The sequence below is a fragment of the Bos indicus genome, chromosome 11, assembly GCF_029378745.1.
Source record: "Bos indicus isolate NIAB-ARS_2022 breed Sahiwal x Tharparkar chromosome 11, NIAB-ARS_B.indTharparkar_mat_pri_1.0, whole genome shotgun sequence".
NCBI classification, from domain to species: Eukaryota; Metazoa; Chordata; class Mammalia; order Artiodactyla; family Bovidae; genus Bos; species Bos indicus.
In genome coordinates, this window is record NC_091770.1 from 104,241,338 (window position 1) to 104,255,710 (window position 14,373).

At 58.9% G+C, this 14,373-nt stretch overlaps 1 protein-coding gene and 1 long non-coding RNA gene across 5 annotated transcripts in view; one reads left to right on the forward strand and one right to left on the reverse strand.

Moving 5' to 3' along the window:
• Positions 1 to 14,373, reverse strand: part of SARDH (sarcosine dehydrogenase) — a 60,345-nt gene that overhangs the window by 4,149 nt on the left and 41,823 nt on the right. For all 3 annotated transcript variants that reach the window (XM_019971151.2, XM_070799654.1, XM_070799655.1), the window contains 3 exons: positions 13,402 to 13,495; positions 874 to 1,036; positions 193 to 361 (listed from right to left, as the gene is read on the reverse strand). In XM_019971151.2, coding sequence (XP_019826710.2) covers positions 193 to 361; positions 874 to 1,036; positions 13,402 to 13,495 — 426 coding nt within the window. The remainder of the gene's footprint in view (positions 1 to 192; positions 362 to 873; positions 1,037 to 13,401; positions 13,496 to 14,373) is intronic.
• On the forward strand, positions 7,665 to 12,164 carry LOC139185889 (uncharacterized). Of its 2 annotated transcripts, none has more exons than XR_011569515.1 (2): positions 7,665 to 7,764; positions 8,486 to 12,164. It is a non-coding gene; the product is annotated as an uncharacterized lncRNA (long non-coding RNA). The 2 variants fall into 2 exon arrangements; XR_011569516.1 differs by having other exon boundaries at positions 8,512 to 12,164.

Here is a 14,373-nt window from a genome sequence, read left to right on the forward strand (position 1 = left end):
GCTTCCGAGTCGGGCCTGCTGTGGACCCAGCCCTGCCCCGCAGGTCCCAGTCTCCTCCCTGTCGCGGGCTGTGATGCGCGCTCCGGGAGAGGGTGCCTGGCCTGCGGGGGCAGCGGGAGCCCAGAAGCACCGTCCCACGCGTCTGCACGGCCGCTCCCCGCTCCCGGGGGCCCCAGGCCCAGCGGTACTCACTCGTCCACAGTGAAGCCCACCAGGCGCCGGCGGAGGCCCTCGGCCCGCTGCTTCTCCAGGGCCTCGCGCCCCAGGAAGGGGACGGAGGACTTGAGCTTGCAGGTGAAGGCCAAGCCTGCCTCCAGCGGGCTGTCATCAGCCCGGAGGTCGGCGTGCCAGTGCCGGTAGCCTGGAGTGGGGGAGGCCACGGGGTCACTGTCCAGCGGGGGCGGGAACTTCAGAAGATGCCCCGGGGGATGCCCGCCCCCGGTCACACCCTCAGCCTAGACCCTCCATGACCCGGGGTTTCTGGGGGCTGGGAACATCCTCAGTCACAGGAGGCGCCCTGGCTGAGCCCCGGAGTTAGACCACCCCCAGCAGCATCGCCGCACATCTCTGCCATCAGGCTGGAGGCCCTGGGGAGGGGGCAGTGGGAAGCCGGGCAGCTCGGAGGGCCCCTCTCATGCTCTGATGGTCTTCAGCTCTCTCTGGGAATCTCAGCGCTGAATCCAAGTCTGGCTCTGGGCCCCCTCCCCCTGGGAGATACCTGCCCCCGCCCCCCAAGAGTGCTGGGATCTCTGACCGTCCCCAGGCCCTGGTACAAGCGCAACAAAGGGGGTTTGGGGAAACAGTCCATGTGGGGGGACGGGGCAGCCACGCTGTGGCTCAGCGCCCCCACTGTGGTCCAGGCCCCACACACACCTTTCTCGATGCTCAGCGAGTCGATGGCCCGGTAGCCGGCATTGACGAGGCCGTGCTTGGCCCCCGCGGTCATCAGGGCCTGGTACACGGGCAGGCAGGACGGCCTCGGGGCGTGCAGCTCCCAGCCCAGCTCCCCCACGAAGGACAGCCTCACAGCCCGGACCTGGGGACGAGGCACAGCTCAGACCTGGCCCAGCTACCACCGATGGGTGGACACTTCCTACCGCCACCACTAATAGCCAGGCCTGGGCCCAGGCCACAGGTCGCCAAGAAATGGGGCCTGCCAGTGAGAGTCCTCAGGAGTGCTCTGGAAATCTTTGAAATTAAGAGATGTTGTCGTTGGGAGTGGAAGTGGACATGTGGTTCCCAGGCCACAGCTCGTCTCCTAAATGACTATAGGAGTGTCCTGGGGCCTCGGTAGCCAGGGGAAGAGGACCACGGAAGTGAGCTCTCTGCCAGGTCTAAGGCCCGAAGTCCAAAACCAGGGTGTGGGCAGGGCTGTGCTTCCTCTGGAGGCTCTGGGGCAGGTCCCTCCTGCCCCTTCCGTCTCCTGGCGGTCCAGGCTCTGCTGACATGGATGCGTCACGCTGGCCTTGGCAGGTCCCTCCTGCCCCTTCCATCTCCTGGCGGTCCAGGCTCTGCTGACATGGGTGCGTCACGCTGGCCTTGGCCTCCGTCTCCTCCGTGTCTGTATCTCCCTGTCTCTCATCAGGACACTGGCTGCTGGGCGGAGCCCCCCTACCAGGGTGCTCTCATCCCGGGATCCTCACGGGCATCGAATCAGCAAAGCCCCTGATTCCAAGGTCCCGTTCCCAGCCCAGGGGTGATGTCTTTTTAGGGGGCCACCGTTCAATCACTGCGGTGACCTTGGGCAAGACTCTTGGCCTCTCTTTGGCCTCTAAATGTGGTCGGGAGCCTGGCTTTGTCTGGCTTAGGAAGCTCTGAGGGGGTGTCCTCGAGTAAGGATGGGGAGTCAGCCACACGACTCATGAGTCACGGCGGCTGCGCTTAGCACATTCAAGGGCAGCGGGAGGGGGCAGCTGGGCATCAGGCGAGTGTCCTGGTCACCCCCAACCCCGGCGGGCCTCGGCCAAGAGCTAGGATCTGAAGACAGACACAGCCTCTGCCCCCCAGGCCTTGAGTCTTGGAAGGACACAGCCAGATGCCCAAGCAGGCTCCAGGGCAGGCAGGTGGAAGGACCCTGAGGCAGGCACAGGCCAAGCTGGGATCTTGTGCAGGGTTTGCTGTCGTGGACAGGCCTTCCAGACAAGCAGCAGAGTGGTGCAAAGGCACGGAGCAGGAGCGGCTGTGGGTGTTGTCGGGAGCAGGGGGCAGGCAAGAAGGCTGGCGGCTGAGGCCGGGAGGGCCTCGCCAACCGGCTGCCAACGCTGGGCCACAAAAGCACTGCCCAGTGCTGAGTTCACAGGCCAGGAAAGGGACCGTGGGCCCCCAAACCCCACAGAAGGGATGGTGCTGTTCATGGAGCACCCCCAGGCCTGCTTTTTGTAGACATCACTGCAAAAACTTTCTAGGGGATGATGCGGAAACAGGGGCTCCAGAGACAGCCCACCGGCCGCGCACACACAGTGCTGACGTGGGGATGGCTGGTCTCCGGGCAAGCGTGTCCGTCAGCCTGTGTCCCACACCAGCAGCCACGTGGAGGCCACGAGCAGGACAGGTGACGCCTGGCCCAGCAGCCTGGCTTTTCCTGCCTGGCTGGTTGGTGCAAGGTCGCTTGCACACCCAGCTCCTGGCGTCTGCTTCCAGCCTGCAGGCAAACCCTTGAACGCCCAGTGTCTCCGTGTGCTGGGCCGGGCACGGCCCTGTCCAGGTCACAGAAGGGACAGGGAGGCCACAGCAGGCCTCAGCGCTCCCAGAGGCAGAGGACCTGATCCCATCACTGCTCTGAGCCTGAGGGGCTGCCCGGGACAGCTCCCGCAGCGATAAGGTCAGCGGACGGAGAGCCGGCCCACTCTCCCGAATGACTTGAAATCACAGCCACTGGGAGGGCTGGATTCAGAAAGCTTTTGAAAGGCACACATTTGCTCTGAGCTGCCATTTGCCCGGGGCCTCTCAAAAAACTCAGAATTGACACAGAAAACATACTGTTGACGTTTCCCTGCTCCCCTGGTACAAGCCGTGGGCCCCTGACAAAGACTGCCTTGTCAACGGGGTTCTAATTTTAGGCAGACCACGGAGGAGCTTGGGGCTCAAAGCCAATCTCATTTCAAACGGGAAAAAAATAAATTTCAAAGCTCACCCATCAATGGGCCCAGGACTGCGGGTCTTGTCAGACACACTCCCTCCCCCAGTTAAGCCAGGCTCTTGAGTGAATTCAGGGGTGGGATGGAGCGACCCGGACCCTTCCCCAGCTCCCAGGAATCAAACGAGGCTGAGAGGCTGGCCGGCGTGCTCTCCATTACAGTCCTGTGGGCAAGCCCAGCATGCAGGGGGCTGAATAAATACTTCCCGGACGGAGTGGGGAGACAGGTGCAGAGGGCCAAAGCTCTGCTTCCCGGCAAAGCGAGGGGAAGGGCTTGGGGATTCCTAGTGACTTTCTAAGTCGCCAGCATCACTGGCTCTCGAGACACCTTGCACTTTTCTCCACTGAAGCCGTGGATTTAGGCGAGCCCTGGGGTCTTCTGAGAGGGGACGCATATTGAAGGGACAGGCTGAGAATGAGTGCATCTGGAACTTGGGCTCAGAATCAGCCTGACCCACGGGTGGGCCTCCTCCAGCCTCCATGCCCACGTCTGATAAACGGGGGTGAGTAGTAGGCTCATGGAAGGCAGGTGCCTGGTACTGTGGTCTGCCAGTCAGCATCAGCTTGGACCAGCTTCAAAAGTGAGCCCCAAACTGAGGCAAACCCTCTGCAAAATAGCCCCGCCCTGCTCTGGGAACCATGGACAGTGGGCTGGGCCACAGAGATGCAGAAGGTCATAAGGAAAGGCCTTAAACCAGGTTTTGTTTAAACCCTTTTATGACCCCAGGACTCCCCTGATAGTGTTAAAACCAACGAACCAAGTCAGCAAGGTTGCAGGGTACCACATCAACACTCAAAAGTCAGCTGCATTTCTATACTCTAACAATAGACCATCTGAAAAGGAAATTAGAAAAAATTCCATTTACAGTCACACCAAAAAGAATAAAACACTTAGGAATAAACCTAACCACGGAGGTGGAAGACTTGCGTGCTGAGAACTGCGAAGCACGGCCAAGAGAAACAAGGGAGACAAACGGAAAGACAGCTCTTAAGTTTGTGGACTGGGAGACTGAACATCACCAAGATGCCAATATTACCCAAAGAGATCTACAGAGTCAATACACTCTCTGTCAAAATCCTAGTGGCTTTTTTTTTTTGCAGAAATAGAAAATGTCACCCTAACGGTTACATGGGTGACCTCGAATAGCCAAACAGTCTTGGAAAAGAACACGGCAGAAGACTCACTTCCTCATTTCAAAACTCATCACAAAGCTGCCACAATCGAAACAGTGCGCTGCTGCCATAAAATCAAACGGACAAATGGAATAGAGACGAGAGCCCAGACATAAACCCTCAGGAAACGCCTAGTGACCTTGAACAAGGGGCCCAAGGCCGCTGGGCCTTCCCCGGCAGCTCAGCAGTAAAGAGTCTGCCTGCCAATGCAGGAAACGCAGGTTCACTCCCTGAGTGGGCAAGATCCCCTGGAGGAAGAAACGGCAACCCACTCCACTCTTCTTGCCTGGGAAAATCCCACGGATATTGGAGCCTGGCAGGCTGCAGTCCATGGGGCCGCAGAGAGTCGGACACGACTGAGCGTGCACACGCGCACACACGCCGTGACTATTCCACGGGGAAAGGACAACGATCGGCACACTGAGCCTTCTCATATACCATGCACAGGACATACACGCCCGAACTCAGACCGAATCAGAGCCCAGATGCGAGCCCGCAGACAACACAGAGGCGAGCTTCGTGACTCTGGACTCGGCAGTGATTCCCAGATATGATATCAGAGGCAAAGGAACAAAGAGCACAAAGAGCTAAATGGGACTCCAGCAAATCTAAAAACCTCTGTGCTTCAAAGGATACAGCCACCAGTGAAAAGTGGTGGCTGTGGCCACCAGTGAAAACCTACAGAATGGGAGAAAACATTCGAAAGTCATGTGTCTGATGAGGGGTTAACATCCAGAATATATAAAGAACATCTACAATGCAACAACAACAAAACAACCCGATTAAGAAATGAGTTAAGAACTTGACATTTTACCAAAAATCTACGAATGGCCAACAAGCATATGAAAAGATGGTCAGTGTCGCTAAACAGTAGAGAAACGTCAATCAAAACCACAATGAGATACGACTTCTAAGCCATTAGCATTTCAAAGAAAACAGAAAATAATCAGAGCTGGCAGGAATATGAAGGAATTGGAACCCTTGGGCGCAGTTGGGGGAATGCAAAATGGTGCAACTGTTAGGAGAAACAGTATGGTGATTCCTCGAAAAACTAAAAATAGAACTACCATATGTCCAGCATTCCACGTCTGGGTGTATATGCAAAAGAACTGAAGGGTGGAACAAGGAGCTGCTCTGGTCTTGTACCTCCCGGGCAGCAGCAGCCAATAAGTAGCTGGAGCAGGGCCTTGTGTGAGGTCCTGCTGGGAGCAAGGTCCTTCTCTGCTTGGCTCAGCTCAGGGACCACTCAGGAATCACCAGGGCTTGGCCAGGGCCCATCTTTCCAGTGGCCGGCGTGGTTCTGCTGGGTGACCCACAGAGGAAGGAACCGCTTCTAAAGCTAGCAGGAGCCCCCTGCGAGGCGCAGAGTCCTGGGCTGGGGAACAGAGATGCAATGGGACCACTCGATGAAAAGGGACCGTGCTGGGGGTGGGGAGGCAAACCCGTCAAGCCCCAAACATCTGCGTGAGCAGCTCTCCTGCTGTACGGCTCTTCTCCAGTCTGAATTTGCTCAGAGACCCTCTCCTCACTGGAAGGACTGATGTTGAAGCTGAAGCTCCAGTACTTCGGCCACCTAACACGAAGAGCCGACTCATTGGAAAAGACCCTGAGGCTGGGAAAGCTTGAAGGCCAAAGGAGAAGAGGGTGGCAGAGGATGAGATGATTAGATAGCATCACGGATGTAATGGACATGCATTTGAGAAAACTCCAGGAGTTAGTAAAGGACAGGGGAGCCTGGCGTGCTGCAGTCCATGGAGACGCAGAGTCGGACACGACTTAGTGACTGAACAACAACAAGCCCTCCTTTAGGGAGATTCTGTGTTTCAGACCTCTCCACCCAGGGCCTGCGAAGCCCTGGAGGGAGTTAACGTGGGATGCTACGGGTCTCCTCTGGTGAGAGAAGATTCTCCCCGCTGCCCGTCACCCGCTTCATTCTAGGCGGCATGTGCGGTGTCAGCAAGGCGCGGTGAGCGAGCGCTCTCCCCACGCGGACAGAGCTGTGTCTGCATCAGCCTCGGCTGCAGCAGGCTTAAAGCTTATCTGCCTTGTAAGGACAAGGTTGGAATCCAGAACACAGGAATCAGATGCCTCTGAGCCCCCCAGTCCCCGGGCTCTGCACACAGTGGGTGGTCAGTAACGTCCGTCATTCCACACGGGGTCACCTGCCCCAGACAAAGGTGGCAAACCCAGCAAGACAAAGCTTCTAGCCACGCTTTCCACAAACGCCTGTGTTCCAGCATCCCCAGGGGCCCCTGCATCACCCCAGGATCTGGACCCTCCTCAGTCCTCCTCAGGGTGGGATTCACACCTGACACAGGGCAGTAAGGGCCAGCCGCCCCTCCCAGAGCAGGCACCCTGGTGGCTGGGAGCGTGGGCTGGGTGCCACGTACCTACAAGGTTTAAATCTGAGTCACAAACGTCGCATCCCCGTTGACTGACATCCCTCTGAGTCTGCTTCTGCAAATCCTGGTGGGAATAGGGTTCACAGAGCCTTGGGCACAGTCAACAAAACTGTCAGTCCAGGGCCCCTGGCTGCCTGGCAAGGCGGGTGCTGCTGGCACGCGCATTTTACAGATGAGGAAGCTGGAGCTCAGGGAGGTCAGGCCACCTGCCCGAGGCCCCGTGATGTTCTGGAAGATGCTTGACAACCAGCTCTCGGGAGGCAGGGGTTGTTTCACAGCGTTTACCCCTTTCTGTGGGGTGAACAGCCCTACCATGGTTGATTTCAAGCTGCCAGTGGTTTAACCATAACCTGCCAATTTTCCTCCAGCTTTAGCCATCAGCTCTCACGAGCTGGAAGGAGCACTTTCCAGCACGCTCAGAGGACTCACAGCCAGTAAGTCAGAGCAGGCGCTCCACGCCGTAAGCTCTCCACACTCCCTCCCTACCCTCGACTGACTCACTGGATTATTTTGGGGGCAACGAATACACTCAGGTTTCAGCAAGATGGATTTGGGGGCTTCCTGAAATTCCTGCCAGCTCTCCATGGGGAGGCACGGGAATGGAGGGGGTGTTATGAGGAGGTGGTGCTGGGTCCCCATCCTGGCTTGGATCAAAGGCCACGTGGGCGCCCCGGGCAGGACAGTCCACGTGGCTCCCGTGGGATGGGTGCTCTGGCCACGGGTGACATCAGAACCAGCCTGGGGCCGCCTCTCTGGACAGACACCACGAGAGGGCTTGAGCAGATGTGTCCACAGACACCAGGCACAAGCCAGCGTGTCCAACTGTCTCAAATCACATTAGCTCACGGGTGTTTCACATGCTTCCGGGGAGTTTGGTTGTATAACAGCACCCCTGACTCACCAGGCACGTCATCCAAACTTAGTCATCCCTTTAAATAAATGAGGATCCTAGGGGCCCCCAAGGCAAGGGATAGACAGGGGTCTGAGCACGTGCAGCCTTCTGCAGGGGCCTGGGGCCCCGAACCCACACACGAGTGAGGAATTCAGCTGGCGGTAAGGCTTAAAGGAGCTTCATTTTCAAATCCTCTGAACAACCCAAGACACTCTTGACTCCAAAAACATCCTTCTACATCAGTGTGCAATTTTTCCCTGCAGTCTGGTCCAGATGGCTGAGTGCAGGCATGCTGGTGGTTCTGGTGAAGATGGTTCTGGTGATGGTGGTGGTGGTGATGGTGATGGTGGTGATGGTGGTGGTGGTGATGGTGATGGTGGAGATGGTGGTGGTGGTTTTGGTGGTGATGGTTTTGGTGATGGTGATGATGGTGATGGTGGTGATGGTTTTGGTGATGGTGGTGGTGATGGTGGTGGTGGTTTTGGTGGTGATGGTTTTGGTGATGGTTTTGGTGATGGTGGTGGTGATGGTTTTGGTGATGACGGTGGTGATGGTGATGGTGGTGATGGTGGTGGTGGTGATAGTGATGGTGGTGATGGTGGTGGTGATGGTGGTGATGGTTTTGGTGATGACGGTGGTGATGGTTTTGGTGATGGTGGTGGTGATGGTTTTGGTGATGGTGATGATGGTGATGGTGGTGATGGTGGTGGTGGTGATGGTGATGGTGGTGGTGATGGTGGTGATGGTTTTGGTGATGGTGGTGGTGATGGTGGTGGTGATAGGGTATAGTGACTGGAAACCAATTTTCCGAGAATAATAAGAAGTAAAAGGTGTGGTACTTCCCTGGTGGTCCAGTAGTTAAAAATCCTCTTGCCAATTCAGGGGGCACGGGTTCATCCCCTGTCCAGGAGGATTCCACATGCCGCAGAGCAGCGAAGCCTGTGCGCCTCAGAGCCTGTGCTCCAGCACGAGCAGCCACTGCAGTGACGGCGTCCCGCAACTAGAGAGGCGCCCCTGCTCATTGCAGCTAGAGAAAGCCTGCACTCAGCAACGAAGACCCAGCACAGATAATAACTAAATAGATGCATCTTTTAAAAAAAGAGCTGTGACGCTCCGATCACACTTCACAAACTTGGCCATCTCTGAGGATCAGCAGGTGAACAGGAAGGGGCACCCCCAGAAAGACCCCACCTGCACCTACAGACGGGCAGGGACTGAGGGTCGGATATCCCTGCAAAGAAAGGTTCTGCCCTGGAGGAGCCTCCAGAATCTCTGAAACATGCTCGTTCCAGCCACACCCTGTCCTTACAGTTTGACCGCAAAAAGCTGTCACTGTCCCCACGAGATAGCCCTGCGTAGTGGCCTTGGCCACCACGTCTTTCTCGACTACACACACCCCTGTCTCTCCAGGGCTGTGGTGAATTTGCACGAGTTGTGCAAAGCAACTTTTCAGGCAACGGCTAAAACCCAGTTGGCAACCCAGGCTCCGTGAAGGTGCGGGCCTCCCGCCTCTGCATGAGGTGCGCAGGGGGAAGAACAGTCCACCCTGGACTAATGGAATCTGAACAGTGAGATGCACACAGTCAGGAAAAGAAATGCAATTTCCTTTTGACCCAAAATTAATTTTCAGAAGAAAATTGCTTTATCACGTGGCCTCAAGATGAGCCTGTAGCCCAGCACCTGCTGCTTTCCGAGGGGCCCCCGTCCTTGGCTGAGGACACTGTGTCTTCCCTGAGAACAGGGCCGGGAGCGGACCTACACTGGAAACCTCGCTGGCCTTGAGGACATCTGGTCAGCTGGCAGCCGAGGGGACAGCTCCCGCCCCGTTCTTCTGACAGGAATGCGAGGATCTTGGAAGCCTGGGGCCCATCCAAGCATCTCAGAATTGCTGCAAAACAACGGCCCCGCTCTGCTTAGGACACTGCGACTGACGGCACTGCTCAGCCTCGGTGGCCCACCCGCGCGGCTGCCGTGACGGTGGGTCTTCACGGGCAGCAGCGGGGTCCCGCTCACCCCCCCTTGGCGGGATCTGTGGTTCTGGGCTCTGACCCCCATCGTCCCGCATGTCCCTTGTGACCTGGAGGTCTGGCCGATGACTCAGACACACACATTCCTCTCCCGCAGCTGGTTGGCTGGTGACCAGTTGTCTCCCATAAAGACTTGGCGCTGAACTCCAGCCCCAGCATCTCAACACTGATGGAACTGGTGTCAACACATGTTGGTATTATTTAGGAGAACGTGAAATTCCCCCTGGATCCAGAGTGCTCAGGACGTCTGGACAGACTTCCAGGACGGCTCAAAAATGCTGACGGCCATTGTCTAAACACTGTGTGACAGATGGGGAAATTGACCCCAGAAGGGGGTCCCGGGGTAGGACCAGAGGCCAGGCCTGCTGGCCCCCAGCTCTGCTGGGCCCTGATGGGACTGTGCCCCGGACCCCCAGATCCCGGGCCGACCGGCTCTCAGCTCCCCGTCCGCCTGTGAGGCCGCCTCGGGCGGGGCTGGGGCAGCGGCCAGCCCAGCTCCTGCAGCCTGCGTCCTGCTGGGCGCCCTTGTGCAAGCGGTGGACGGGGAGGCCTTCACGCTGCCCGCTGGGACCATCTGGGAACTTGTGGCCCCGGCCACTGTGAGGTCATAACATCGACACTGCGGAGTCAGAGCCCCAGAAGCGGGGCCGCAGGGGGAGGTGCAGTCGCCAAGGCAAGACTGGAATCCCCCCGTACACGTGCTCCCAGGACCCCCTCACTCCATGTCGGCTTGCGGTAGGTGCTGCGACCTCTCTCCACCCAGGTCTCAGGGCCAGTGCAGGCTGTGCTGGGGCTGCAGCATCCTTCCCGCCCCCAAGCCCAGCCAGGCTGTGAGCTCAACGAGCCCCTGATGTGGTAGGCTCCCAGCCAACATGCCCAGAACTAACTCCAGGGGCAGCTGCGGCTCAGCACTGGGAGAGACCCGGAGGTTTAGAAGGGAATGCCAGAACTCAGCTGGGCTTCCATGCCGGCCGAGTGTGAGCTGGTAGGCTGGGCCGCACTTGGACAGTGTCTGTCCCCTCCTCCCCCAAAGGGGAGGCAGAAAATCCTGCAGAACTGCTGCACGGCTGGAAGGCTGGGGCTGTGACCCTGGGACACCTCTGCTTCTGGGTCCTGGTTCTGAGCCACGTGTCCAAGGTCAATAATAAAAGTCCTAACAGGCCCACCGTCACAGGGAGCCCGTCACAGAGCAATTCCAAGGCGAAGAAGTGGCCTGACCGAGTGTCTCGCGTACGGTGTTGGAGTGGGTAACGCAGTATTTCAACCTCAGGCAGTATTTCAAGGAACAAGAAAACCATCCCAGCAATGTCCTGAGAGAAGCCGAGTGCACGAACTGTGTACAGTTTGTGGGATGATCCTGCTCTGTTTTAGAATTTACAGGCAGAGATCAGGGACAGAAGGCGGAAGGAAACACTGGTCACCTCGGGCTTTCTCTCCGGTGGAACTGGAGGGGTTTTCATTAACTTGCTCTTGTCTTACAAATGTTCCCAGTATTTACAGCGAAACACTGACGCCCATCAACTCTTCAGCCAGACTCTGTGGCCGGTGAGAAAGGGCAGGCTCAGCGAGGTCAAGGGCGGCACCAAGGGGTTCCCGCCAGGATGAGCTCTGCACCCCGGCCCCACACAGCAGCTGGAAACAGAGGCAAGCAACACGGTGCTTGCCACAGAACCGCTGAGCCAGCTACGGGGGGCAGTGGGGAGAAGCAGCCTGCGGCCTTCCTGCGCCCCACCTCTGCCCCCGAGCACCCCGTGGCCCCCACCTTGTGCCTGTCGTCCCGGGCCGGGCTTCACCCTGCAGTCTGGCCTCTGCTTCTCCTGGCCCGTGCCCTGGCCAAACCCGGGTCCCAGGCCCCAGAGGCCAAGGTGCAGCCAGACAGCCATGGGCCAGGCCTGGGGAGGCAGCGGGGCCAGGGAGGGCCGCCCCCGCCCCCCAGGATGGGTGTGAGGAGGCAGCTGGAGCCCGTTGTCCCAGCCCAAGTCCCCAGCACCTCCCTGGAGTGGCCCTCGGCTGGAGGGGCGGCCTTCCCATCTGCTCTTCTTCCACACGAACCCCCAAACCACACACAGGCTGAGCCACGCTAGCTGCCCTCCGCCCCACATCACAAGTCAGAACCCCTACTCCTGACTGGAGGGCACTGCACAGACCACCCCCTCGGGGGTGCCGAGAGGGCCCAAGCTGCCCTCAGGCAGGCCAGCGGCCACAGTGGCCTGGGCGGAGCTGTGCTGTGCTCTCAAGACGCACACCCTCTCTGGTCCTGGCAGGCAGCACTGCGCCAAGGAGGCAGGAAGCGAGCGAGACAGACACAGCCCCGCTTCCTGCCCCAGCGCGGCCTCCAAGAGCGCAGGCAGAGCAGAGCCGCCTTTATCTGCCTCCTCCTGGCAGCCTCCTTGCTGACGTCAGCGAGACACTGTTTACTTGCTAACAGGACCAGACTGCGTGACCTCCCGCCCCTCTGCAGGCCAGGATCTGGAACCTTCCTCGGCGCCTCCCCAGATGAACACAAGGAGAGTAAAAGTGGGGGTGCCCTCAAATCCGGCTGTCTGTCCACCCCTCCCTCCTCACAGCCTTGTCTGTGTTACTGACACATAGTCATGAGGTTTTTTATGTTCCGTTAGCTGGGGGGTCTGGGCAGTCCATCCGACTCCTCTGAGCTCAGGTTGGGAAAGCACCTGCCCTGGCAGTAACGTTTCCTACATCAGGAACTGCTGGAAGACCTTGTTCAACGCACATGGCCGCGACCACCTCCAGGGTGCCTGCACGCCTGCTAACCGGGCGGTCACGGAGCAGTGCGGCCCCCCACGGGGCTCCTGCCCTGGGAACCTGTGGTCATGCCTGGGCACGCTTTGGGTTGTCACATCTGGGGTGCTCCTGGCATCCAGGGGCTGAAGGCCAGGCCTACTGCTCCACACGCTGCTAAGCCCCTCGCCCTGAATATCTGCTCCGCAGCATCATTGATCGCGCAGGGCTCAGAAGCCCTGATAGAACCTTCCGTGCTGCCAGGAGGATGAAGCCGGAGCCGTGCGAGCCCTTGGCTGACAGCGGCTGATGTTACTTTGACCGCCTGCTCCTCACCTCGGCCCCAAGAAGTCAGAGTGGAAATCATGACACTTATTTTCCAAAAAGGAAACCAAAGCCCCAGAGCAGGACGCGCTGACCAGAGCTGGACCTGGGGCCTGGCCCAGGGGCTCAGAGGGCGGCGGGTCCGCTGGAGCCGCCCACAGTCTCAGAAGCTTCCGGCCCCGGGACCCAACTTTCTGGGCTGGTTGACGGGCAAGGGTGCTGCCCAGGGGCCTGGCAGGGCACCCCGAGCAGTCCCTGCCCCCTCCCACGGTGCCAGGGGAGGGGGGACAGTCCAGGAAGACCTGGACATGCTCAGCACACGCAGGCCTTGGGAACAGCAGAAATGACCGCTGTCTGCAGCCCCGAGCCCTGCAAGAAGGCGCAGGAAATGCACTGACCCGGGAAGGTGTGCCCCACACCCGAGGAGTGGACATGGGGGGCAGCCGCACTGGCAGCAAGGCCAAGGCAGAAGCTTGGGACTGGGCCCCCGCGTGTGCCAGACACCACCTTGGAACCCCACTCCTCCTCTGAGGCCCTGAAAGCTGGCAGGCATGACCGTCTGGACCCCCACTTTACTGCAGGGAAGCCGGGCCCAGGGAGTTCCAGAACCCTGCCCAAGGGCACAAGATCCCCCCGCCCCGGGTTTGGCCCCGGAGCACGTTGCTGCTGCCACCCCAGCCCGGGGGCCCGTGGGTAGCTGCTACCTACCAGGTGCCCGGCGGCTCTCACCAGCTTGTGGGTGGAGAAGGGAAAGGCGTCGTCGCTCAGGTCGGCCTCCAGCAGCTCCTGGAGAACGGCCCGGCTGTGAGCAAGGACAAGGCTGGTCAGTCAGTAGGGCGAGAAACACCTGCCAAGCCCACCTGGGTGCGCACCCCAGGCTGGGAGGGCTCTGAGGGCACCGCGGTGGTCAGGCTGAGGTCCTGTCCTCACGGGGCAGACCGAGAACAAACGTGCTCTTAATAAAACACACCAAGATAGAGACTTGCAAAAGTCCAGTCATACGAGAAAGGCACCTTCAGGACTTCCCTGGCCATCCAGCTAAGACTGCAGAGTAACGTCAGCTAAGACTCTGTTCTTCCACTGCAGGGGGCGTGGGTTTGATCCCCAGTGGGGGAGCTAAGATCTCAAATACCAGGCACCATGGCCAAAAAAATTTATCAAGTTAAAAAAAAAAAAAAAAAGGCACCTTCATTGGAAACAGTGGCAGAAATAGCCAAGCCCTGGCTCTCCTTTCTCAGATGGGGAACCCAGGCCTGGGGCAGCTGTCTAACCAGTTAACGCCCGACCTGCCAAAGCCCCCCAAGGGCAGGGGCCCCTTTCCTCGCCCCTCTGCCCGGCTGTGCCCGGAAGAGTCTGAACCTCACGCTTGATACTTCGCCTGAGACCTTCCAGTGTCCATGGAAACCCTCACCTCTGGGGTGCCTTGCTTCTCGCCTCCCTCCCTGCCAGCCTGAGCTCACTCTTGCACCATGCACATTCCCTCCAGGCGTCCCAGCCCCTGTTGAATCTTCCGTCATCCTTCAGGTCTTGGCTCATCTGTCACCTCCTACAAGAAGCCCTCCCGGATTCCCTGAGTCTGGGTCAAGTCCCCCCTCAACGCCCCTGGCCTGAGCCCGCGGCCCTGAAACGTCTCCCACCAGGGCACCTCTCATGGTTGCAAACCTGCCCCACTGAACTGGG